This window comes from Mchenga conophoros, linkage group LG16 (assembly GCF_057382185.1).
Source record: "Mchenga conophoros isolate Kocher_MC1m ecotype Shallow Benthic linkage group LG16, M_conophoros_male_GT1.1, whole genome shotgun sequence".
NCBI lineage: Eukaryota > Metazoa > Chordata > Actinopteri > Cichliformes > Cichlidae > Mchenga > Mchenga conophoros.
The window spans coordinates 36323757-36351472 of NC_140541.1; the positions used below are offsets into that span (position 1 = coordinate 36323757).

At 44.0% G+C, this 27716-nt stretch overlaps 2 protein-coding genes across 2 annotated transcripts; both read right to left on the minus strand.

The window, feature by feature from the left end:
- Window positions 1-16363: 16363 nt before the first annotated feature.
- Window positions 16364-17335, minus strand: LOC146557252 (olfactory receptor 2K2-like). Its single transcript, XM_085249318.1, has one exon. The coding sequence runs from the start codon at window positions 17333-17335 to the stop codon at window positions 16364-16366; it is 972 nt and encodes a 323-aa protein (XP_085105444.1).
- An 8903-nt stretch (window positions 17336-26238) lies between these two features.
- On the minus strand, window positions 26239-27222 carry LOC146557253 (olfactory receptor 2K2-like). The gene has a single exon (XM_085249258.1). It carries the CDS (start codon window positions 27208-27210, stop codon window positions 26239-26241), a length of 972 nt encoding a protein of 323 aa, XP_085105384.1. The 5' UTR covers window positions 27211-27222.
- Between the last annotated feature and the right edge of the window lie 494 nt (window positions 27223-27716).

Consider the following 27716-nt stretch of genomic DNA (forward strand, 5'->3'; position numbering starts at 1 on the left):
TACTATCATTGATCGTTTTTCGAAAGCTGCTCACTTTGTCCCCCTCCCCAAGCTCCCCAGTGCTTTAGAAATAGCTCGACTCCTGACTAACCATGTCTTTCGCCTTCACGGAATCCCCACGGACATCGACAGGGGGCTGCAGTTCACATCACGGGTCTGGAAAGAATTCTGCAATGCCCTCGAAGCGCAGGTCAGTCTCTCCTCTGGTTTCCACCCTCAGACTAATGGCCAGATGGAACGGGCCAATCAGGAACGGGCCAATCAGGAACTTGAGGCGGCCCTCCGGTGCTTGGCATCCACCAATCAGACAACTTGGAGTGAGCAACTCCCATGGGTTGAGTATGCCCACAATAGTGTAACAGGTATTACAATTAAATAATATGAGATACGCATTAAATTATTGTCTTGACAACTTTGGACTAGTATCAGGAAGTTCTAGGTAAGACTATGGAGCCTTGAAAGGATCAGCAGAGAAGGAACCACACAATGATAGATAAGATGTGATTTGAATAGAAACTGTATTGAAAGTTGTAAAGTTTACAAACCCTGCCTGTCTAAAGCTGGCTTCCTACAGTGCACAAACGCACATTAAAGGGCTCAAAAATAAAATCATAACCAAACATCCTCTTTAAGGAAATTCTCCAAAGAGTTTCAATTAAAGAGCTTCCGCTCCTGTTGCTCAGTCCACTTCTCTTTGGAAAGAGAAATTAGAGTTCCTTGTGTGTGTGTGTGTGTGTGTGTGTGTGTGTGTGTTTCTGTCCACTGGTTCTAACACTACACAGATTTTTAAAGTGTTAGTCTTATCTGTGTCAAGGAATGTAGTTATAGTCCTGAGGTTCGCTGAAGATGGATCCCACGGCTGGCCACACCGTACTCTGGTCCGTCTACAGTCACTCTCTTGGGATTGGCTCGCCACTGAACCCACAGGGTTCAGATCTCGAATGATCCAGTCCTGGTCAAAAACCAATCTATGCACACAGTTCAGAGTGCATACATTACTATTTTATCTATGCTTCTTCCATCACTCATCTTTCAGTCAAGTATTGCTCAAGTATAACAAATTATTTTAGTTATACAATGTCTCAACCATCATGAAATAACTTGAGTTACATCAGGGGCAAATTTAGCCCAATTTTGGGGGTGCTTCAGCAGCCCCAAAATGAATCAAAGCACCCCCAAAGATTTCTTTCTTTTTTTTTGACAATATTTGCTTTTTGTGTGACACACTACTAAAAATATAAAAAGCATACAGTACTGTACTTGTTTGAGACGTAACATTGTAACAGCAAAAGTATAGATAACCCCTCCTCCCAAAATGGTTTGTTCCAGCTCGCCTCTCCCCTACTCTGGCTCTAGCGCTCTTGCTGCCAGAGCGATGGTGGCTGAGACGCAGCGGAGCGGAGGTGTAAGTGCCTGGCTTAAAACAGGACATATTAGCTGCATTTATCCTTCAGTTACTCTTTATATAGTTAGGTAGGAGTCAGACCATGTTTCTTTTTAGCTGAAAAGCATTACACCCAGGTAACCTGCAGTGTTAAAAACTTTTTTTCCGACAATGTTTGCTACCCTACAATCCGTCCTGCTCTGTAGTCAATTAAGCGACATTTGACCGTCCTGTTGCCCCCATTGAAATGTATACAGCCTATTTAAAATCTAAAACTTAAAATTGTCCGTAGCGTACTGTTGTTACCACTGTCCTGTTTGAAATGGATATTAACTAGCTAACTGACTGAATGCCCATTAACCTTATAACTCCTGTTGTGTGTGTGTGTGTGTGTGTGTGTGTGTGTGTGTGTGTGTGTGTGTGTGTGTGTGTTTGTGTACAGAGAGACAGCCAGGTTCATAATGGATATAAGGAAGTTTTTTCAAAAAAAGGAGCCACATTCAGGTAAAAGTGTAAGATCAAATGATCCGTCAATCAAGAACAATGTTGGATCAGTGTTTCAATGTTTATATCTTTTATTAGATGTTCATGTGGTTTGGTTATTTGCCTTTTGGTTGAAAGTACACTGAGGGAGGACTTTTTGTTTGTGATCTTAATAGAATTTTTTTCATATTAATGTAACTTTTCATCTAATTGAATACAATCTATTTGTGTATGATTGTCAGTCTAAAGAGGGAGAGAGGAAAGAGGGGAACGTGAGGAGAAAGTACAAGGTCAGGAAGAACCACGTAAGAAAACAGACAGGGAACAGTGACAGGCAATATAGAAACTGTTAAACTGACAAAGAGAAAAAACCTGATTTTACTCATACAATCTGGAAGTTGTGTTCTCCCTATAATAAAGCTGCTATACAGAATCTGCAAAACAAACTGGGTTGAAACATTTTTGACCCTCTTTAACAACATTCCAACATAACATTGTAATTGATTGGGGAGATTAAAATTAATGATATATTTTTATGTGGTTCAGCCACAACTCTACTGAAACCTCAGCCAGTAATAGGTAGGCCAACTTTTGGACCGTCCAGTTGTCTGTATGACTGCCGCAGTATGTACTAGAGATGGACCGATCCGATATTACGTATCGGTATCGGTCCGATACTGACCTAAATTACTGGATCGGATATCGGAGAAAAATAAAAAATGTAATCCGATCCATTAAATATCACGAAAGCACCTCACAAAACTTGCAACACGCCGTAACTCACCTCAGGTTAGCACGTCGGAGCAATATGCATCACGTGATAGAGCGGCTGTGGCATGCGGGACCTGTCGGTGGTCTGGATAGCATTTGGAGCTTCGCTAGCAACCTGGCATTTCATCTCCGACAAAGTTATCCCGAGAGAAGTAAAGCAAGTGTGTAAGTCCATCTCTGAATGTTTGTAAAGCATTCCTGCGTTAAGCTTAACGAGCGACTGCCTCTCGCTCTCCGGCTGCTACTTCAATCGTGAAACTGCTTAAATGATCAGCTGATCGGCTTTTCTGTAGCGAGTCTCTCTTGTTTGTTTTTGGCCCACTTTGCACCAGAAAGAGGAAACCAGCGGCTGAACAACAGCAGCACGTTTAAGCTTGATAAGCTGTTGTTAGAATTTATTTAATATTTCTTTCTACACCAGGATCTTTTTCTACGTAGCTGACGCTGGTAACTGTGCAGGGGCGGATCTAGCAAAGTTTAGCCAGGGGGGCCGATAGGGCATTAACAGGGAAAAGGGGGCACAAAGACATACTTTTCTTTCTTATTCTCATTTAAAATGTCTAGCTTTTAATAAATAATTATCTGACACCCAAAGTTTTAATTTGATGTAAAACGAATAGAAGTCAATTACTGTATATAGTGACTATTAAGTCTAATATATATACCCTAGTAAGCTATAGTACTTTTTCCTTTGGGAAGGTACCATCTGTGCAGTCTGCAATTTTGTTGAAGAAAGATGTTGAATCTATTTAATATTTCTTGAAAAATAATTGATTTCTGTGCATTTTTTTTCACACTGCATCAAATTAAGGTTGATTACGTCGATTAAGCATCATGAGGTGGAGCGTGAGGGGTGGTTCCCTATTTTTTATTTATTTATTTTTGTTGTTGCTGGGAGTTGGAACCCTATTAGTTAGGTTGCTTAATATTTACGCTAAGTACTCTTTAAAATACCAGAATAGGGAGAATGGTGTAGGTCTAAGTTTATTAGATTGATCAGTATTGCTGAACTATGAAATATTTTTTTTGTATACAGGTATAACAGAATAGCTTTAGTGTAGTTGTTGTTTTAAACTTGAGTATGAACTTGCAGACTTGCAAAATGCAGCAAGATATAAAAAAAAAACAGTTTTGTTGATTAAAAAACACTATATCGGATTCATATCGGTATCGGCAGATATCCAAAATTATGATATCGGTATCGGTATCGGACATAAAAAAGTGGTATCGTGCCATCTCTAGTATGTACATCACATTTGCACACTATCAGAAACTGCCAAAGAGCCCTGGTGGAGTGAGGAGCTGTAAAGAGAAGCAGAGTGCTCTGTTTATATTCTAAAAATGTTTTAAGCTAGCTTGTTTCAAAGATTCTGTACAGCAGCTTTAAATGTTTTCCAAAAGCACACATACACTTAACTTATCAGTGTTTCTCAAACTTTTTACAGTGTGTACCACCTGATAAAAATGTCAAGCTCTCCTAAGTACCACTATGAAAGCACGAAACTCATAAATCTTACAACACAAAATTAGTATTATTAAATTAGTAAAATTAGGGTCTGCAATAAAGATTTTTTTCATACATTGTATAAATTCTACCACAGGCAAAGTTGCCTCCATTTTTATAGTTTTTATTAATATTTTGTAATAATTTATTTGCAATAATTCTGTTTTGGGAGTGTTTTTTGTGTATCTGTATTATATTATACATACACATTAAAAGTGAATCTCTGTCCGAAAAATGCACTCAGTTTACTTTTTACTCACTATGAGCATCATTCATAATTCTCCCCCAGTAATTAAGGTTAGGATATGTATTTTTTCTATTCCAATCCATTCTTCTTTTGCAGCATTTAAATAAGCTTGATCAGATTTCATGGTTTTGTTACAGACTTTTCAAAAAAGTGTTTTGCTTTTCTTTCACAAATGTGGGATTAAATTGTGTTAAAATGTACAAAACAGTCATGTCATGTTTTGTGACGAGGACCCAGGTACAGAGAGACTTGATGAATTTAAGAATCTTATATTAATAAAGAAATTTGCAGACTTGCACAGAGATGGTAAAATTATGATGACTGATAAAGGAGACGAAGACAACAGACGATGAGGACAGGGAGGAACAGGGGTTTAAATGCACCAAAGTGACAGTCAGAGAGAACTCGGGACAATATTTAAGGATGCAGGGACTGACAGAGACAGGTTTATCTTGCCTGGCTGGGCAGCTCTCTGGGTGCTCAGCACCCCCAAATCTCTGATCCTAGAATCGCCCCTGAGTTACATCATGCAAGGTTTTAGCGCAACAGAAAATATACCTTATATTTACCCTTTTAAGAATAAATAAACTTGTAAGATTCACTCTCCCATATTTATCCCTTTAACAGCTCGCTTTTAACTGTTCTTCTTTTTAAGATATTTCAACTTGAATTATTTCTCAGAAAAATATATCAACTTCTTAAAACATTAATACTTCAACAGAGTAATGAGATCCCTCACATTTTATAATCACATTTTATGAACTTTTTGCACCTTTATCAAATGAATTAACTTCTAAGTCAACAAAACTGAAAGGGTGCATTTTAGCACTGCATGACGATATTATTGCTTCTCCAACGTTTTGGAAAGCTAACAAACAGATGAATCACAGTAATGTTAGACCACAGAAATACACAGAAATGGCTAAGCAGTAGCTTAATACTAGCGGTTAGCTGGGCACATTTTAATATATTCTTTAGCACTTAAAATTAAACATCTGCACATCAGTGATGTTACAGTACTTTAAACATAAATATCACAACTCCGACTGGTTTTGTTTTTTAAAGCAGAAAATATATTAACAGCAGTCAACTACATGTCTTTATGGTGCTAACATTCATGTAGCATCCCTTACCGGAGCTCGTAGTGAGATAGCTCGCCCGGCTGAAGCAGCTCCCCCCGGCCGAATTTCACAGATGTCAGATCCTAATAAATAGCCATCTATTAACTACTAGTGAGTAGTTAATAGATGGCTGTGAGTAACGGCTTTCACAACAGGAAACGTTGACTGACAGAAAGTCATCTCAAGGCATACTCGCCTCCTAGTGGCTGGGAGGGAAAATTACACCTTATTCAGCAGCACAACCCACAAATCTGATGTGGGTTACAATAGTCTTACCTCCTCAGCCACCGGGGTGTCCCCCTTCGAAGCATCTCTGGGCTACCAACCACCTCTCTTTCCGGCCGTCGAAGGTAAGCACTTTGTCCCCTCTTTCCAGCAGCATCTAAGGAGGTGTCGACGTGCCTGGAGAGCCACCCGGGCCGCCCTTCTTCGCACAGCTGATCGCAATAAGCACCTGGTGGACCGTCACCGGACCCCCGCACATGCCTACAACCCGGGACAAAAGGTTTGGCTGTGGACCCGATTTGTTCCGCTCCAAGCTGAGTTAAAGAAACTGTCTCCCACCTTCATTGGTCCGTTTGTTATAGACTTTCTGGTTAACCCGGTTTCTGTCCATCCCGAAATATGCAGATCCATAACGTGTTTCATGTGTCTCAAGTGAAACCCTGCCTGTCCAGTCCTTTGTTACACCAAGTTTAAGTATCTCGGGATCTTGTTCATGAGTGACGGGAGTGGGAGATCGACAGACGGATTGGTGCTGCGGCTGCAGTGATATGGATGCAATACCAGTCTGTTGAGGTGAAGAGAGAGCCAAGTGTAAAAGCGAAGCTCTCAATTTACTGGTCGATTTACGTCCCTCCCCTCTGGTCACGAGCTGTGGGTAGTGACCGAAAGAACGAGATTTCGGATACAAGCGGCAGAAATGTGCTTCCTCCGAAGGATGGCTGGCCTCTCTCTTAGAGATAGGGTGAGAAGTTCAGTCCACTCAAAGCGCTTTACACAACTTTTGCATTCACCCATTCGCACAAGCACATTTTTCTAAGTGCTTTTATAGCTAACATTCACACGCATTCATACTCCGATGGATGCATCGGAGAGCAATTTGGGGTTAGTATTGTCGAGGAGGGAAATTATTTTACTGCTATTGTTAAATAATTGTTATTGCATTAATAATATAATTTGCAGCATGGATATTGCATTCCAAGGTTTAGACAGTGTCTCTTTCAGAAAGACTGAGTTGCAGGCTGACAGGAAGTTGTATGCAGAAAGAAGCAGGAAGTTATTTTGAGCCGCAGGCTAAGACGAGGCTTTAACAATGTAACAGATAGCTTTATCATTTTATATTAAGGTTTTAGTAGAGGTTCTTGATTAAAACATTTATTTAGTAGAAGACATACACATAGTCTCAGTGAGCTTCTGGTCTGGTAAAAGGTCAGAAGTGCAACAGGTGAATTGAGAAAGAGCATGTGAGGTCAACACACACACACACACACCCTTTAAATTAGATTTATTTAGAGGAGAGGTTAGTTATGTTTGGCTGTAACTGCAAAATTGTCTTGGTAAAAGAGGAACCGTTTCTTGGTGTCTCGGCAAGAAAGAGGAACAAGACAAGAACTGAAAGGTAGACAGGAAGGGCTAGCCATGAAAATAGAAGATGATTTTCTAGGTGAAAAGTCATGATGTTGATCTGATCTATGTATAAAATGTATGTGACGCACGAAGGGGCGTCAGTAAATAAACCCTGATGCTATAAAATATCTGTTCATGCTTTGATTAAGTCGAAGACTACTTCCTGTCTGCGTACAGAGTTTTCTTCCCACGCGTGTATTCATTAAAATCTTCGTTTGACTTTACCCGGCCGGATCGGTGTGGTTATTCTTCGATCACCTCTTGTACCCTTCCTCAATATTGAATCTTAACATTTGGGGGCTTCGTCCGGTTATTGAGGAAGGAGAGTTGGAGGTTTGGACGGAGAAATCCGGGGTCTTGGGTGGTCTGACGGGCAGACATGAATTCCAGTGGTCTAAGTGAGTGGGCATAAGCCGGCTTATCCAAAAGGTAAGGCACTACCTGTTGAATTATTTCCAAAGTGTGCCAAATTGGACATGATAAAATTTAAGTCTACTCACTGAAGTTACTGGTGGATGTCTGTTTTGATTTTGATGAGAATGTCAGGACAGTACTGAGGATTTAAAGCAGTTGGACTGCTGGTAATGGTTGAATGCGGTTGGACCGCTAAAAGGAAAAGCAGTTGGACTGCTCAATGTTTTTAGTATCTTAGGGAATTTGGTTATTTTTTGGTTATAAGGTTGGACCTGCTTCAGTCTTACACTTGGTTGGGTGTTTTACTGTTGTTCCAAAGTATTATAAATTACTCAAGAACGCCAGTTGGACTGGTAGGAAGCGCAGTGCTCAGAGGTAACGCTTGCCAATGCAAAGGACGCTTATGCATTGTCCTCGAAGAGGGATAGTCAGTCGGTCACTGTGGAGCTTGGGGCACTCCAGAATAACTAGGAGATAGAGTCTCCTTACCGTTTGGAACGGTATCTGCGCTTTTTTGGGCAGCAAAGGTTGGACCTTGGGTGTTGGACACTTTTAAATTGAGTTAGGGACTTTAGAGATGAGGCCAGAAACTGTTGGACAGATACTGGTTAATTGATTACAAAAAAGTTGGACTTTTATCGGTTAGACCGTTAACTTAAATTTTTCGAAATTCGGTAGGTGTTAAAAGGTTTAAAATCTGTGCAGTTGTAAATATAAGACGTCTCTGTATTAAAAAAGATCTCTGTGGGTCGAGTCAGCAATGCACTGACTGCCTGCTGCTATTCTTAGATGAAGAGTGTGTGTGCATGCAAATGAGGCAGCTGATGCAGAGCGCATGAGAGGATTATGCTTTCGGTTTTGTGTGTCATTGAGCTCTATAACTATTGTTTGTAAATGTGGATAAATGTCTGCGATTAAAATGCTGGCTTAGTAAATAATAACATTGTAAATATATGAATGGTGACAGCGTTTCAAAATAGAATATAAGAATTGTTTGTGTTTAAAACCAACGTTTAGGTAAGAAGATTTAAGGTGGATTTGAAGGCATAAACAAAAAATAAAAGGGTTGTTAATGCATGAGCTGACTGGATGCAGAGTAAGTGGAGTGGTCATCCTGAGAGGATTGAATGATGCTCTAACTCTGTGGTCAAGTCAGACATAGGCTTTAAGCAACCATGAGCCACTAATAAGCGTGACAAATTAATGAGTATGTGTAAATTGAACTTGTTAAATAGTTTTGATAGGAGTAACTCAATGAGCACGCAATAAAGTGGACTTTTTAGGGGCAGTTTATCACTGACACCATAAAAAGCAACTTAATTAGTAGTTCAATAACAAATTGTAAAGATAACCGTTGTTATTTGAAGAGAGAGAGAAAATTCAGGTTACGTATAGTGAATAAATAAGGAAATGTTAATCTCTGCGTCATTCCACACTGAAATTTCAATTGTAGGGGATCATTTGGAGGTGAATTGTGTAGGACACGGGGAGACAGAAGAATCTCCCCATGAGTTTTCAGTGTGCATAGAAATTGAGGAGGCTGAACTGGAAGCCTGCCTGGGTCGTTGTTTTTGTTTATTTGAGGGTCTGCTGGAAGTTTGTGAAAACGACCACCTTGATATGTGGGAGCCTTCTCGGGCAGTGATTTTTTGTTAAACATGTGGCAGGTTGTGCAACATGGAGAAAGCTTTGACATAATGTCATAAAGGTGATTTCTTGGTTTTAGATTTATTAGTACGGGATGCTTGAGGGTGTGTTGCTGTAAAGTATATAAGGGACGCGCAGCGCCGTTAATGGGTTTAAAATAAATGAAAAAACACTAATCCGAGGAACTATTGGAGAGGTAAGTATACGGAGATGAGCGCGTTGCGCATAAGGGTTGCTGGTGTCATATATTAACACTTTGAGGGCGAATAATTTTGATTGAGTGTCAACGCTTGAGAACGCGAGGACAGCGTCTAAAGGGCTGGGTTAAACTTTGTGTATCACCGAGCAGGGGAAGAGGAGCCAGTGGTTGCGAGAACAGCGAGACGAAGACTGAAACCGAAAGTTAAGCGTGTCTGGGTGACCTAGACCAAGAAGGTGGAGTCGACCAACGCCATTGGAAGAGGTAAGTCTGTGTTTCAGAGAATGGCTGACAGCTCGGGTGCGACACCTAGTAGGAAAAGGGGATGCAAACCTCTGAAGGATCAGCTCGAACAGCGTAAGAAAGTTGTTCGCTTGGCTTCCCCTGGAGTATTAAAATCAGCAGAGAAAGAGTGCCAAGCGATGGAGGTTGAGGTAAGTAAACCTATTATATCCCAACAGAAAGGGCTGGGTGATAAAATACCTCTGAGCTTGGTGTTAAAAACTGAAGGAGAAGTGTATGGACAAATGCATGAGGCCCTACGTGCGTCCATAGAGGCATTAACGGCATTGGAGGTTATAAAGCAGAGAGTAATGCAGGGAGGGCCAGAAGAGGAGAATGAAGGCCGTGCGACGTCATCAGGAGAAGAAGACGATGAGGAGGACGAAGATGGAGGAGCTGAACCTCAACCAAGTACAAGCCTAATTTTGAGGAAAAGAAGTGTGAAGAGAGACCAAGCACAGAGACAGCCCATATTTAGGAGCTCAAAGGGAAAAGGAAAGTCGAGGAAGAGTAGAAAAGTGAGTTTTGAACAAGGAGCTCCTGACCCTGGTTTAAGTCTGCCTCTGATAGCAGGTCCAAAGAACGAACCAGTTTATCGCGCCTATAAGGTGAGAGATTTGGAAGCATTGGTTAAACAACTTCCACCAATAACCAAGGGAGAACATTGGGAAGGAGAAGAATTAGCGCTGGGCGACTTTCGCGCTTTGGCCGGACGTTGTATGCTGGGTGGTGGGTTAGCAGATGTAGAGCAGATAGCTCAAACAACCAGATATGCAAATGACCTGAAATATCATGAGGTGCAGAATGACTTAGCAGATGCAGTCCGGGAGAAGGACCCAACTCCTAACTCTGGAGCCATTCCAAAAATTATTTGGGATCCCAAAAACACACCCAGAGAGTGTTTAGCTAAAGCAAAGGAACAATGGTTGTTAGGAACAGGAATACATCCGGGGAAGGAGGGTGAAAGTAGAGCGTGGTTTCGTTCGGCAGTGCTGGCAGGGCTGCCCAACCAGGTGGCAGTTGACTTGGAAAAGAACCCAGATTTTGCCGTTGCAGACTCGGTGCAGTGGGAGAGACATGTGACCCACAGACTTCAGCAGGAACAGGATTTGACGAACAAACAAAAGAAAGAGTTAGATGAAGTACAGGCGCAGCTGCTTAGGCTGCAGCTGGGTGAGGCTCGCGAAAAATATAATGCGAAGAAAAAAGAACCGAAAGAACTAAATAAGACTATAATGGTGGCAAGGCCTCAGCCCGATCCTGTGCCTGACTGGCCAGATCAGGATCCGGGTCTCTACCCTGATGACCGTTGGCCCGCCAATGCACCAAGGCCGCGTCAACCCGTAGGGAATTGGGGGACCGGTGGACCGCAGAGAGGGCGTGGTGGATCCGTGAGGGGAGGACAAAGGGCTCGGAATCCAGGGAATCCTAACAATGTGTCTTGGACTGCCTGTTACAGCTGTGGAGCAGAAGGACACTGGTCCCGAGAATGCCCTGAATTGCAGCGAAATTATCAGAGGCGAGGCTATCAACCCCAGGCACGAGGGGGCCCAAGACAAAGAGTTGCTTACAGGGGAGCACATCAAGCTCCAAACCCGAATGCAGCACCAGCCCCCAGTACCCAGTAGCCGACTGGGGCTGGGAGGGGGAGCAATACTGATGGAGCCCGGAGAAACTGAACAGCGTGGGGACGGTAGAACCTATGCTGTCAATGATGATGATCCAGCATTGACACAGCTGGGAAAACAGACTTTGAAGCACCACTATGTGGTGTCCTGACAGGTGCCTGGAAAATCTCATGGGCAGGGACCTGCTTGTGAAACTGGGATCACCTTCAAAGACTCAATATCTAGTCCAGAACTCTGAACAACCCACTGCCGAAATCTACTGGGGGAGGCTAGTGGAAGAAGGTATTCTGAGACATTATCAGCTGTGGAAACCCTGGATAATGAGCCTGGCCGTCTATTCCCCACCGCGAGATCCTTTCCACGTTACACTCTTTTATGATAGGGAAGATAACGATATCTATTGGGAACAGTTCCAGTCTGATCTTGAGGGACAGACGTGGAATGTGCAAACACATAACATTTATGTTGGACCAGAAGGTGTGGCCGCGGCTGTGAAATTTACTGATGAACAACTGCCTTGGTACAATGTGGGAGAGGATTCAGCCCCTCACATTACATTGGCGGTCCACGAGGGTCATGGGCCAAGAGATCTGGGACCAATGGTCAAGCGGGCGCTGGACAACGCATGCTGGCAAAGCACCCAAATTCCAAACGTCTGGTATGCACCAAAATGTAAAATATATCGCATAACTTGTTTGTCCAACGACGCAGTGATCTTAGAACATAAAGAAATCTCCAGAATACATGGCAGGGAAAGAATGGATCATCCTGATGCAGTAGCTGAGCTCTCAAAATTGCCTGGTACTTTGTGGTCCGCAGGGCCCACAGATGTGGGTCTAGCTAACTGTTCGCCTGTCCTGTTCCGGCTGAAGTATGACATACCATTTAACAGACCATAATAGAAGCACAAAACTGAAGACCAAAAGTGGTTCACATGTATTGACCTAGCGAATGCATTCTTTTGTCTCCCACTGCACGAGTCACTCAGAGACATTTTCTCATTCACATACAGAGGCCGCAAATTTAGGTACACACGCCTACTACAAGGCTTTGCACTCTCACCAGGAATTTTTAATCAGGTGTTGAAAGAGGCATTGTCCCCATGTCAACTGCCAGGGGGCTGTAAATTAATACAGTATGTTGATGATCTTCTTATTGCAGCCCCGTCAGCAGCGGCCTGTACGGCAGCATCGCTCGTGGTGTTGAACAGATTGGCGGAGTGTGGCTTCAAAGTGAGTAAAGAAAAACTGCAGTTGGTCCGGCCAGAGGTAACATTCCTGGGCCGGGTGATCGCACACAGATCAGTGGGGTTAATGAACACACACAGAGACCAAATTCTGACACATCCAAAACCAAGAACTGTGAAGGAGTTGCTTTCCTTTCTTGGCTTGACAGGTTACAGCAGGCAGTTCATTCCGAACTATGCGGGTAAAACGGCCCCTTTAAGGGACCTGATCAAGAAAGTTGGTGTTCGAAATCTGAAGGCTGAATTGCCTTGGACGCCGGACACAGAGACAGCGTTCATTTCACTAAAACAGGATTTGTCAAGAGCCACAGATCTGGCCACACCTAACTATGATGAGGCATTTTATCTTGATGTTTCAGAAACAAAGGGAGTTGTGAATGGTGTGTTGTTTCAGAAAAAAGGGGGAGGTAGGGATGTACTTATGTATGTCAGCATAAGATTAAATTCAACAGAAGCAAGGCATCCCACATGCACACAACACGCAGCAGGAGTAGTAAAGATAATTCAGCAAAATTTTAGAGGCGCCAAATCTGATATTCACACATGAAGGAATAAATATGGCAGACCTAATGGGGTCAGGAGAACCACATGACTGTATTAAGAAAGCCCAGGTTGAAGGAAAAATCGAGGGACAACAGTCGGCCCAGAGAGCTGAAGTGATAGCCCTAACTCGAGCCCTGAGGTTGGCTAAAAACATGAGAGTGAACATCTACACTGACTCAGCATATGCGTTTGGAGCAGCTCATGTGGAACTGGCTCAGTGGAAGAGAGCCGGGTTCAGAACGGCCACTAATGCACCCATCTGTCACAAAAAGGCCCTGGAGGACCCAGACGAGGTAAGTATTATAAAATGCAAAGGCCACTCACAAGCAGACAGTATGGTGGCAAGAGGAAATCAGAAAGCTGACGAAGCCGCAAAGGAAGCAGCGGGCTACAAAGGACAGAGACAACTGGTGCAGGTAACCCCAGAAGAGGAGGGTAGCACTAACAGCATGGGAGAAGTTAGAAAGGCTCAGGAGGAGACATCCCCAGAGGAAAAGGGGGTGTGGGAAAACAAAGGAGCCTGGCAAGATGGCGGTTTGTGGAGGGGGCCAGATGGGCGTCCCGCTTTAACGGCCAAAATGGCGGAACAAAAGGTGAATGAGGCTCACGGGCTTGGTCACGTGGGAGTGGAACAGATGGAGAGAAATTTGTGCCGATGGTGGCATCCGGATTTGAGAAGGATGATACTGGAAAAGGCCAGAACGTGCCTAATTTGTGGGGCACACAACCCAAAGCCAGCAGTAAAACCTGAAGCTGGTAAGGTTCTCATGCCAGGAAGGTCAGGAGAAGAGGTCGTGATTGATTATACCGACATGATTGATATAGGCCCAGGTGGGGTGAGGTATTTGTTGGTGTGTGTGGATGTTCTGACTGGATGGCCCGAAGCATGGGCGACCAAATGTGAAGATGCGAAAAGTGTGATTAAGTGCTTAACCAATCATTACATTCCAAGGCATGGGTTTCCCAAGAGAATTAGATCAGACAATGGTGCTCACTTCAAGAATAAAGATTTGCAAGAGGTAGAGAGGATGAACCTAAATTTGGAAAACAAGTTGGCTAAAATTTGTGCGCAGACAGGGCTAAATTGGGTCGCAGCCCTGCCCATTGCTTTGATGACCATAAGATGTTTATGATGATGTTAACTTTGTATTTCAGGTGCAGTTATAACTATTTTATACATATTGCATTTTGTGCTTTTAAAGGAGTTGTGGCTCAAATTTGTCTCTGGAGGGTCACGAGCCTTTGGCTAGCGCTATGATTAGCCAATCTACTGTGAGGATAATATGAGTTCATGAAGGATTGCACACGCTTACAGACACAGAGTTAAGAAACACACATGACAGTATTGATTCCAGGCAAAAGGCCTTAAATTCATTTAGCTTTTAACTGAACTTAAAGAAGGACCAAAGAGGAAGGAAAGCATATATTTTGGTTAAGTCTGATAAACTAGAATTAGGAGGTATTGTTACATTAAGGGAGCAAAATGAAATAAAAAGGTTATACCAAAACAGGTGATAACATAGGAAATGTGAGGTTATATTTGGCATGTAGACTAGGGGAAGCCAGGAATCGAACCACCAACCTTCCGATCTGCTCTACCACCTGAGCTACAGCCACCCCCAGTTGACATCATAGTGTTCAGAGAAAAAACAAGCACTGACCATTATGAAAATCAAAGAGATCATTGTCGACTTCAGGTGGCACAGCACTGACTTAGGCCCCCGATACATCAACAGTGATGGTTGGAGAGGGTCCACACCTTCCGGTTTCCCAGGAAGCACAAACTGGACTCCAACCTGCTGCTGATCTTCTACTGCTCGTCCATTGACAGCCTGCTTACATACTGCATCAAAGTAAGGTACGGCAGCTGACCAGATGGGAACAGAGTGAAGCTTCACAGTGTAATCAAGGCAGCACAGAAGATTATTGGCTGCCCTCTCTCCTCCTTGTCAGACATTTATTTCACCCGCTGCCTCAACAGAGCAACAAACATCATCAAGGGCAGCTCCCACCCAGGTTTTGACCTGTTCGACCTGCTTCCCTCAGGGAAGCGCTACAGGTGCATCAGCACAAACACTGATAGACTTAGGAACAGTTCCTTTGCAAAAGCCATGAGCACCCTGAACTCACACATGAATCGACGACACAGTTTCCCCCCCCAATTCAAGCCTCTCCTCTATACACAGAATATACAACCACTACCACCACTGTGCAATATTTAATTTATGTCAAAATACCTCACTGTAAATATAGACTATTTATTTTTTCCAATATTTGTATATTTGATATTGAACTGCTCATATGTATACAGTGCCACAGAACTGTGCACCTCACCCCCCTTTCTTCTTTCCCCACATGTCTGCACTGGGTAGGAGATGCTCTGAATCTCTTTGTACATGTGTATAGTGACAATAAAAGCCATTCTAGTCAATCTGTCATGAATCTGGGTCCTTTTGACCCAGCGTTTTGTGTTTTCTATTATTGTAATTTTGGTTCTGTTCTTCCTCGGTTAGTGTTCTTTTCTTTCTGCCCGTGTATCTGTGTCCAGTCTGCGTTTCTGAGTCTGTGTCATTACGTGTATGTGTTTCCTGTTTTACTTTGAAGGTCTCTGTCTTATGTCAGTGTGTTCTATTTACGTTTCCCTTACCTCGTCAGCTGTTATGTCCCCCAGGTGTGTTTCCCTCCTGTTTCTCAACCCCTGATTACTGGTATGTGTATTTATAGTGTGTGTTTGATTAAGCAGAAATTCTAAAACTGGTCCAGTTGCTAAAACCTCTGACTGTTTCAATAAGTGTTAAAGAAAAAGAGGATAAAACTGAGAAAACTACTAAAACTGCTTCACATCCATGTGGTTGTGGATCAGATTTATAAGACAGCATAATATCAAAATAGATTGACACTCTGATAGTGCTGCCACATCTAAAACAGTTTGTCTTTTAATCCTTTTCACATGTGCAGTCTCCATGGTGCCTGTTATTTCCTTGAACAGTAATGAGAAGAAAGAGAGTGAAATTTACAGCCTTCCTACATATCAGTGGGGTTTTTTTTTGGTAATTAGGCAGGTGACCATCAAAAATACATTTAGTGCAAAGACATCTACAAAATGTAAATCATCTGGGAAATGCAGATAAATAATAAAACGTCATATCCGCTCACATCAATAGACATGTTTTCAGACAACTCCAAATAAAACACAAATTTCAGTAAAAATTAAACATTTTTTTGGACTTATTTTAAAATGGATGTCAAACAATGGGTGTGACACTTAGCTGTGTGTGAAACTATTTTCTGATCGAATAAAACAAAAATTAGTTCTTTTTAAAATAACAACACTATAAATTTTTTTTCGAATTTTGGTCAGTTTGAAACCGTAAATCAGAGGATTCATAATAGGAGGAATGACAAGAAACTCTAATGCTACAAAGTTTTGAAGGGTCCGAGGCAATTCTTTCGAACCCAGTCGCATACTTATAATATCAGTAAGTATTGCCACAACAAAAGTAAATAATGAGATGAGATGTGGGACACATGTTTGCATGAACTTTGCCCTGTTTTCTATAGACTTTACACATGTTTGAATGATATACATATAGGACCAAACTATAAAAACACCATGAAGCAAATAAATAATTATTGTAATATTTGCAAATATGCCATTAACTATAGTTTGTGCTGGAAAACAAGCGAGTTGAACAATACTCCAGTTCACACAGAAGAGTCTGGAAATATACGGGCTGCATAACTTCAGTCTGGATGTTAGAAAGACATTCACAGCCACAATGCAGAAATTTGTGAACCACAAAAAACATGCAAACCTAATGACTATTTGCTTTGACATGATAGAGTGGTACTTCAGGGGCTTACATATGGCCACATATCTGTCATATGCCATGAGTGCAAGAATCGACAGTTCACCGCAGACAAAAGAATAAATCACCTGAGACTGAATAAGGCAACCGTAATATGAGATGAGATGAACATCAGAGAGGAGAGCCCAGAGAAATTTGGGAAAGAAACCTGCTGTTCCATAAAGTGCATTGATGCAAACGACACAGAGTAGAATATACATTGATTCATGGAGGTTGCTGTCCAAGATGATGATCACAATGAGAGAAACATTTAGCAGGCAAATGATGCAGTAACACAACAAACTGAGGAAAAAGAGAACAAACCTGTGACTGACTGTTTCATTGAAACCTGAAAGAAAAAACATTGTTATTACAGAAACATTATTCATTGTGATTGAGAGACCTAAGTGAAGCCTAGTCTCTCACTGTATCTGTTCTCCTCTCTCCTCTATCAGGTACAGATAACAGCAACGTGAGCTGGGATTTCAAACCAGCCAATCATTGATCTGGAATGAAAGCTCACAGCTTTGGAAGATCACAAGGGATTTAACTCTTTAAAACCGGTGGGAGCGGGCACGCTCTGTTTTGCATAACTATTTTTAAATCCCGGTATCACTGCAACCACGTAAGGTAGCGCAATAAATTTTTTTGCATATGAAACCGGAGGAGTTGTACTTACATCTTATGCCATCAGCTTGTCCTAGGTCACGGTTTCCTTCCACATATAGCTTTGCAAAAAACTGCATTTCCTACGTTGGAATAGACGTCAGCGCGAACTTTCGCATGCCCGCCATTACCTTCCCGAAATCAGAAGTGACGTCATTTTCGCGGAAATGTACTTTTTTACCATCAGGGCCTCATGAGCCTATACTGGTGTTTTTAAAAGTTATCTTTGACTTTATGACTTTCTGTGTTGTTTCTCGAATGCTTAGGACTCATATTGCACTGTTGGACATAGTTTATTTTGATGCATATGCTGCTGTTTTGTAAATTTACACTATAATATTTATTTTCGTTTTTCCTGCAGTATATAAAAACTGGTGTATTTCAAAAATAAAACTATGAAGACACTCAAAATAAATTTCCCATGGCGGGAAACTATTTTGTGCAAATTTTTTGTATTTAAAGTTTTGAGGGATAAGCCTCTTAAACTTCTCTAACTAGAAATATATGTTAAAAAAAACAAAAACGATTTTCAATTTTTTTGTAGTTTATTGCACCTTTTGCAATTTATGTAATTACTATGCACATAATGCATACATATTATTACAATTTGGGCTATAATGGTTGTATTGATGTATAGCAACTTGAAATGCTCCCACAAATGGCACTACAACTTGTAAAAATATAATATAAGCTCTGGCGGACTTGGTTCTATGTTAAGTCTTAAAGGGTTAATATGTATCATGTACTAAACACATAATATAACGCACCTGCAGGTTCTTGAAAAAGAATTATTAAAAAGTTTTACAACTTTATTAAAAAAATGCTTTCTTCATAATACTGTTAGGAATTTCTTACATTTATGCCATCCATCCATCTTCATCCGCTTTATCCGAGGCCGGGTCACAGGGGGCAGCAGCCTAAGCAGAGAGGCCCAGACCTCCCTCTCCCCAGCCACCTCCTCCAGCTTATCCGGGGGAACACCAAGGCGTTCCCAGGCCAGCTGAGAGATATAATCTCTCCAGCGTGTCCTGGGTCTGCCCCGGGGCCTCCTCCCGGTGGGACATGCCTGGAACACCTCACCCAGGAGGCGCCCAGGAGGCATCCTTGTCAGATGCCCGAACCACCTCAGCTGGCTCCTTTCGATGTGGAGCAGCAGCTCTACTCTGAGCCCCTCCCAGATGGCCGAACTTCTCACCCTATCTCTAAGGGAGAGGCCAGCCACACTTCGGAGGAAGCTCATTTCTGCCACTTGTATCCGCGATCTCGTTCTTTCGGTCACTACCCACAGCTCGTGGCCAATACGGGAGGGTAGGGACGTAGATCGACCGGTAAATTGAGAGCTTCACTTTTACACTCAGCTCTCTCTTCACCATGACGGACCGGTGCAGCGTCCGCATTACTGCAGCTGCAGCCCCAATCCGTCTGTTGATCTCCGGCTCCCTTCTCCCATCACTCGCGAACAACACCCCGAGATACTTGAACTCCTCCACTTGGGGCAGGAACTCATCCCCGACCCGGAGTGGGCCCTCCACCCTTTTCCGGCTGAGAACCATGGCCTCAGATTTGGAGGTGCTGATGCTCATTCCCGCTGCTTCACGCTCGGCTGCGAACCGTTCCAGTGCGAGCTGGAGGCCCCCACCTGATGAAGCCAACAGAACCACATCATCCGCAAAAAGCAGAGATGAGATTCTTAGGCCACCAAACTGTAAGCCCTCCTCCACTTGGCTGCGCCTAGAAATCCTGTCCATAAAAATTATGAACAGAACCGGTGACAAAGGGCAGCCCTGGCGGAGCCCATCACCCACCGGGAACGAGTCCGACTTATTGCCGGCAATGCGAACCAAGCTCTTGCAACGGTTGTATAGGGATCGAATGGCCCGTAGCAATGGGCCAGACACCCCATACTCCCGCAACACCTCCCACAGGACACCCTGAGGGACACGGTCGAATGCCTTCTCCAAGTACACAAAACACATGTAGACTGGTTGGGCAAACTCCCATGCACCCTCAAGTATCCTTGAGAGGATAAAGAGCTGGTCCAGTGTTCCGCGACCAGGACGAAAACCACATTGTTCCTCCTGTATCCGAGGTTCGACTAGCGGACGAACTCTCCTTTCCAGCACCCTGGCATAGACTTTCCCAGGGAGGCTGAGGAGTGTGATCCCCCTGTAGTTGGAACACACCCTCCGGTCTCCCTTCTTAAAGATGGGGACCACCACCCCGTTCTGCCAGTCCAGGGGTACTGCCCCTGATATCCACGCAACATTGTAGAGGCGTGTCAACCAGGACAGCCCTACAACGTCCAGAGCCTTCAGGAACTCGGGGCAGACCTCATCAACACCAGGGGCTCTTCCACCAAGGAGTTGTTTAATATGCCTCAGTGACCTCGCCCCTGGAAATTGGCGGGTCATTCCCCTCATCCCCAGACTCTGCTTCCTCCTTGGAAGACATGTCAGTGGGATTAAGGAGGTCCTCGAAGTATTCCTTCCACCGCCTGACCATTTTCTCAGTCGACGTCAGCAGCGCTCCGACAGCACTATACACAGTGCAGGTAGATCACCGCTTTCCCCTCCTGAGATGCCTGACGGTTTGCCAGAATCTCTTCGAGGCTGTCCGAAGGTCTTTTTCCATGGCCTCTCCGAACTCCTCCCACACCCAAGTTTTTGCTTCAGCCACTGCTCGAGCCGCATTCCGCTTGGCCTGTCGATACCTGTCGGCTTCCTCTGGAGTCCCACAGGCTAACCAAGCCCGATAGGACTCCTTCTTCAGCCTGGTGGCTCCCTTCACCTCTGGTGTCCACCATTTGGTTCAGGGATTACCACCACGGCAGGCACCAACCACCTTGCAGCCACAGCTCAATGCAGCAGCTTCGTCAATGGAGACGCTGAACATGGTTGTGAGGAAAAAACTCTTAGGAGGCAAGAAACACAGACTCAAAGATATTGCATGTACATGGGCGATGCCCTGACACGATCCGATCTGTTCTGCACTAACGTGTGCACTAGATGTGTCACAGAGGAATCACGCGGGGCATCAGTACATCCTTTATTTTATACTCAAACAGCTTTCACAACAATAGGTGTGGCATGTATAGAACTCAATAACAACTCCTTAAAAGGAGGGACCGTTAGCTTATCTGTTGAAACAGAAAAAAGGCATTTAACGGTCATAGCACATATTCTCTGCACGCAATGTCTCACTTCCCTATTCTGCAGTTGTACAACTCATAAGCTCTTCTTCCTTTAAATGAAGCTACAAAATAAACATGACACAAAACTCAAAATCTCCCAACAATGGTCCATTTGGACTCAATGTCCCCAGTCTCCCTCGGAATGCTGTTGAAGCTCTGCTGGAGGTGTGCGTTGAAGATCTCGCGGACTGGGGCCTCTGCCAGACGTTCCCAGCACACCCTCACTATGCGTTTAGGTGCACCGGGTCTGTCCAGCATCCTCCCCCGCCACCTTATCCAACTCACCACCAGGTGGTGATCAGTTGACAGCTCAGCCCCTCTCTTTACCCGAGTGTCCAGAACATATGGTCACAGGTCTGGTGATACGATTACAAAATCGATCATCGACCTGCAGCCTAGAGCGTCCTGGTGCCATGTGCACTTATGGACACTCTTATGTTCGAACAAGGTGTTCGTTATGGCCAAACTGTGATTTGCACAGAAGTCCAATAACAAAACACCACTCAGGTTCAGATCAGGGAGACCGTTCCTCCCAATCACGCCCCTCCAGGTCTCGCTGTCGTTACCCACGTGAGCATTGAAGTCTCCCAGCAGGACAACAGAGTCTCCAGGTGGAGCACCTTCCAGCACCCGTCCCAGGGACTCTAAGAAGGCTGGGTACTCTGAACTGCCACTCGGCGCATAAGCGCAGATGACAGTCAGGACCCGTTCCCCGACCCTAAGGCGCAGGGAACAAAGCCTCTCATCCACCGGGAAAAACCCCCAACATACTGGCAGCAAGCCGAGGGGATATTAGAATACCCACCCCAGCCCGCCGCCTCTCACCAGGGGCAACTCCAGACTGAGACAGAGTCCAGCCCCTCTCCAGGAGACTGGTTCCAGAGCCCAAGCCATGTGTAGAGGTGAGCCCGACTATATCTAGCTGGTACCTCTCAACCTCACGCACTAACTCAGGCTCCTTCCCCACCAGAGAGGTGACATTCCATATCCCCACCCGGCACACAATGCACCCGACCCCTATGGCGCCCACTGCGGGTGGTGGTTCTGCGAGAGGATGGGCCAATGTCTCCTCTTCGGGCTGTGCCTGGCCGGGCCCCATGGACTAAGGCCTGGCCACCAGACGCTCGCCCTCGGGCACCCTCCCCGGGCCTGGCTCCAGGGCGGGGCCCCGGTAACCCTATCCCGGGAAGGGTAAACTGTTCCCTCGATGTTCTCTTCATAAGGGTCTTCTGAATCTCTCTTTGTCTGGTCCCTCACCCAGGACCAATTTGCCATGGGAGACCCTACCAGGTAGCAAAAGCCCCCAGACAACATAGCCCCTGGGATCCCTGGGACACACAAACCCCTCCACCACGATAAGGTAGCGATTCACAGAGAGGCATTTATGCCAATTAAACATAATTGTCCAGGGCTTGTTGTGGTTTTCTTCTGTTTTTCGTTTGTAGTCTTTCGTAGTCCAGTCAGATCGTTGTTGCTTCAGTGATAATGATCAGGCTCTCTGACGTTTGCTGAAGTCACTAGAAAGACAGTAAGATGTTCTTGTGAATGTTGCTTTGTCTTTGCCTCTTAGTAACTCTGTGGAAAAAAGACTTGTTTGCACCTGTTACCTACTACTTACCTGTTACTCTGCCACCTGCTCACTCTCTACCTTTCCTATTCCACAATGGAAAGATTCCATCCCAGGTACCTCTCCAATTTTCTGCAGAGTCATGTAACCTTATCGTTGCACCACGATCACCCCCTTTTCCTCCAGCCCAGAAATAAGTATATCAAATTTTTTTTTGCGTAAAACCATGGTCTCAGAGATCAGGTTGCAAATTCTGAGTTGCTGCAGGAACCACAACCTCTGCTGGGCCTTCTTCTGGATAGAGTCTATATGTGGGGACCACTTCAGACTGTGTGGAAAGGTGGGTCCTAGGAATTTGAAGTGATCCACGGTAAGTACTCTATTTAAAGGATAGTTAGGGTGAGTCTGAAGGTTCACTGTCACCTCCACAGTTTGGTCCGGATGGTTCTGACTGCAACAGTGGAACAGCTGGTCCACGTCCTGTCTGTATGCGGACTCATCGTCATTGTGGATCAGACCAGTGATTACCAGTTTGCAAATCATGCAAACAGATCCACAGAAGATGCCATCAACGTAGCTCTCCACTCTGTGCTGAGCCACCTGGAGCAGTGGCAAAGCTACGTCAGAAAGCTCTTTGTGGGGTTTGTCAGAATCTCATCTCTAGTTTGTGGTTCTGTTGGCTTCATCAGGTGATGGCCTTCTGCTCGCTTTGGAACGGTTCACAGCTGAGTGTGAAGCAGTGGGAATGAGAATCAGCACCTCCAAATCTGAGGCCATGGTCCTCAGCCGGAAAAGGGTGGAGGGCCCACTTCAGGTCAGGGACGAGTTCCTGCCCCAAGTTTAAGTATCTCGGGGTCTTGTTTATGAGTGACGAGAGACGTGAGATCGAAAGACAGATTGGTGCTGTGGCTGCAGTGATATGGATGATATACCAGTCTGTTGTGGTGAAGAGAGAGCTGAGTGTAAAAGCAAAGCTCGCAATTTACTGGTCGATCTACGTCCCTCCCCTCCCCTATGGTCATGAGCTGTGGGTAGTGACCGAAAGAACGAGATTGCGGATACAAGCGGCAGAAATGGGTTTCCTCTCAAGGGTGGCTGGCCTCTCCCTTAGAGATAGGGTGAGAAGTTCAGTCTTCCGGAAGGGGCTCAGAGTAGAGCAGCTGCTCCTCCACATTAAGCGAAGCCAGTTGAGGTTGTTCGGGCATCCTGGGCACCTCCTGAATGAGGTGTTTCGGGCATGTCCCACCAGGAGGAGGCCCCGAGGCAGACCTGGGACACACTAGAGAGATTTTATCTCTCAGCTGCCCTGGGAATGCCTTGGTGTTCCCCCAGACAAGTTGGAGGAAGTGGCTGAGGAGAGGGAGGTCTGGGCTTCTCTGATAGGGCTGCGGGCCCTGTGACCTGGCCCCGGATAAGCAGATGGATGGATGGATGCTCTTTCTGGATTACAGCTCAGCTTTCTATACAATCATCCCGGATATCCTCTTCACCAAACTGGTCACTCTTGGCCTTTGACTTTCTCACCAACCGGCCCCAGACTGTAAGACTTGACCCCTATCTCTCCTCCACTCACATGCTGAGCACTGGCTCCCCACAAGGCTGTGTGCTGAGCCCCCTCCTGTATTGTCTCTAAACCTAAGACTGCAGTTCGACCCACAACAACAACATCATCATCAAGTTTGCTGAAGACACCACATTAGTCAGACTTATCTCAAACGGAGACAAGGCAGCCTACAGAGAGGAAGTCCTGAAGTTGACATCATAGTGTTCAGAGAAAAAAAACTAGCACTGACCATTATAAAAACCAAAGAGATCATTGTCAACTTCAGGTGGCAAAGCACTGACTTAGGCCCCCGATACATAAACAGTAATGGTTGGAGAGGGTCCACACCTTCCAGTTTCCCAGGAAGCACAAACTGGACTCCAACCTGCTGCTGGTCTTCTACTGCTCGTCCATTGACAGCCTGCTGACATACTGCATCAAAGTAAGGTACGGCAGCTGACCAGATGGGAACAGAGTGAAGCTTCACAGTGTAATCAAGGCAGCACAGAAGATTATTGGCTGCCCTCTCCCCTCCTTGGCAGACAATTGTTTCACCCGCTGCCTCAACAGAGCAACAAACATCATCAAGGGCAGCTGCCACCCAGGTTTTGACCTGTTCGATCTACTTCCCTCAGGGAAGCGCTACAGGTGCATCAGCACAAACACTGACAGACTTAGGAACAGTTCCTTTGCAAAAACCATGAGTACCCTGAACTCACACGTGAACCGATGACACAGTTTCACCCCCCAATTCAAGCCTCTCCTCTATACACAGAATATACAACCACTACCACCACTGTGCAATATTTAATTTATGTCAAATACCCCACTGTAAATATAGACTATTTTTTTTTCCAGTATTTGGATATTTGATATTTTTTGATATTGACCTGCTCATATGTATACAGTGCCACGGAACTGTGCACCTCACCCCCCTTTCTTCTTTTCCCACATGTCTGCACTGGGTAGGAGATGCTCTGAATCTCTTTGTACATGTTTATAGTGACAATAAAAGACATTCTAGTCAATCAGTTTAGAGGGTCAAGAACAGCAGGGAGAGAACACGCCTATTGGGGAGGCCTTTGCTGGTAGTTTTGGATGTGGTGCTTCTTGGCCTCACTTGCTGCTGAGAAATGAGCTACCAGAACTTCTTTTTTTTTTTTTTGCAATTGTACACATTTATTTCTTACTGTTTAACAGGTTTCTCATTTCTTTTTACTTAATACAGTAAAAACAAACACATTATCATGTAGAAAAACTGATTTGCACTGTAAATGTTCAGCTTCAATTTTCAATCCTTCAAACAATGGAAAAGCCATTTAATTGTACAAGTCCATCCATCCATCCATCTTCATCCGCTTTGTCCGGGGCCGGGTCGCGGGGGCAGCAGCCTAAGCAAAGAGGCCCAGACCTCCCTCTCCCCAGCCACCTCCTCCAGCTTATCCGGGGGAATACCAAGGTGTTCCCAGGCCAGCCGAGAGATATAATCTCTCCAGCGTGTCCTGGGTCTGCACCGGGGCCTCCTCCCGGTGGGACATGCCTGGAACACCTCACCCAGGAGGCGCCCAGGGGGCATCCTTGTCAGATGCCCGAACCACCTCAGCTGGCTCCTTTCGATGTGGAGCAGCAGCTGCTCTACTCTGAGCCCCTCCCGGATGGCCGAACTTCTCACCCTATCTCTAAGGGAGAGGCCAGCCACCCTTCGGAGGAAGCTCATTTCTGCCGCTTGTATCCGCGATCTCGTTCTTTCGGTCACTACCTAATTGTACAAGTGTTAAGTAAAAACAGACTTTCATGTTTGATTAAACAGAAATTCTAAAAGTGGTCCAGTTGCTAAAACCTCTGACTGTTTCAATAAGTGTTGAAGAAAAAGAGGATAAACTGAGAAAACGACTAAAACTGCTTCACATCCATGTGGTTGTGGATCAGATTTATAAGACAGCATAATATCAAAATAGATTGACACTCTGATAGTGCTGCCACATCTAAAACAGTTTGTCTTTTAATCCTTTTCACATGTGCAGTCTCCACGGTGCCTGTTATTTCCTTGAACGGTAATGAGAAGAAAGAGAGTGAAATTTAAAGCCTTTCTACATATCAGTGTTTTTTTGGTAATTAGGCAGGTGACCATCAAAAATACATTTAGTGCAAAGACATATACAAAATGTAAATCATCTGGGAAATGCAGATAAATGATAAAACTTCATATCCGCTCACATCAATAGACATGTTTTCAGACAACTCCAAATAAAACACAAATTTCAGTAAAAATAAAAAAAAATTTTGGACTTATTTTAAAATGGATGTCAAACAATGGGTGTGACACTTAGCTGTGTGTGAAACTATTTTCTGATCGAATAAAACAAAATTTAGTTATTTTTAAAATAACAACACTATAAAATCTTTTTCGAATTTTGGTCAGTTTGAAACCGTAAATCAGAGGATTCATAATAGGAGGAATGACAAGAAACTCTAATGCTACAAAGTTTTGAAAGGTCCGAGGCAACTCTTTCGAACCCAGTCGCATACTTATAATATCAGTAAGTATTGCCACAACAAAAGTAAATAATGAGATGAGATGTGGGACACATGTTTGCATGAACTTTGCCCTGTTTTCTATAGACTTTACACATGTTTGAATGATATACATATAGGACCAAACTATAAAAACACCATGAAGCAAATAAATAATTATTGTAATATTTGCAAATATGCCATTAACTATAGTTTGTGCTGGAAAACAAGCGAGTTGAACAATAATCCAGTTCACACAGAAGAGTGTGGAAAGATACGGGCTGCATAACTTCAGTCTGGATGTTAGAAAGGCATTCGTAGCCACAATGCAGAAAGTTGTGAACCACAAAAAACATGCAAACCTAATGACTCTTTGCTTTGACATGATAGAGTGGTACTTCAGTGGCTGACATATGGCCACATATCTGTCATATGCCATGAGTGCAAGAATCGACAGTTCACCACAGACAAAAGAATAAATCACCTGAGTCTGAATAAGGCAACCGTAATATGAGATGAGATGAACATCAGAGAGGAGATCCCAGAGAAATTTAGGGTAGAAACCTGCTGTTCCATAAAGTGCATTGATGCAAAAGACACAGAGTAGAATATACATTGATTCATGGAGGTTGCTGTCCAAGATGATGATCACAATGAGAGAAACATTGACGAGGCAAATGATGCAGTAACACAACAAACTGAGGAAAAAGAGAACAAACCTGTGACTGATTGTTTCATTGAAACCTGAAAGAAAAAACATTGTTATTACAGAAACATTATTCATTGTGATTGAGAGATCTAAGTGAAGCCTAGTCTCTCACTGTATCTGTTCTCCTCTCTCCTCTATCAGGTACAGATAACAGCAACACGTGAGCTGGGATTTCAAACCAGCCAATCATTGATCTGGAATGAAAGCTCACAGCTTTGGAAGATCACAGGGGATTTAATATGTATCATGTACTAAACACATAATAAAACAAACCTGCAGGTTCTTGAAAAAGAAATATTCAAACGTTTTACACCTTTATTAAAAAAAATGCTTTCTTCATAATACTGTTAGGATTTTTTTACATTTATGCCAATTAAACATAATTGTCCAGGGCTTGTTGTGGTTTTCTTCTGTTTTTCGTTTGTAGTCCTTCGTAGTCCAGTCAGATCATTGTTGCTTCAGTGATAATGATCAGGCTCTCTGACGTTTGCTGAAGTCACTAGTAAGACAGTAAGAAGTTCTTGTGAATGTTGTTTTGTCTTTGCCTCTTAGTAACTTTGTGGAAAAAAGACTTGTTTGCA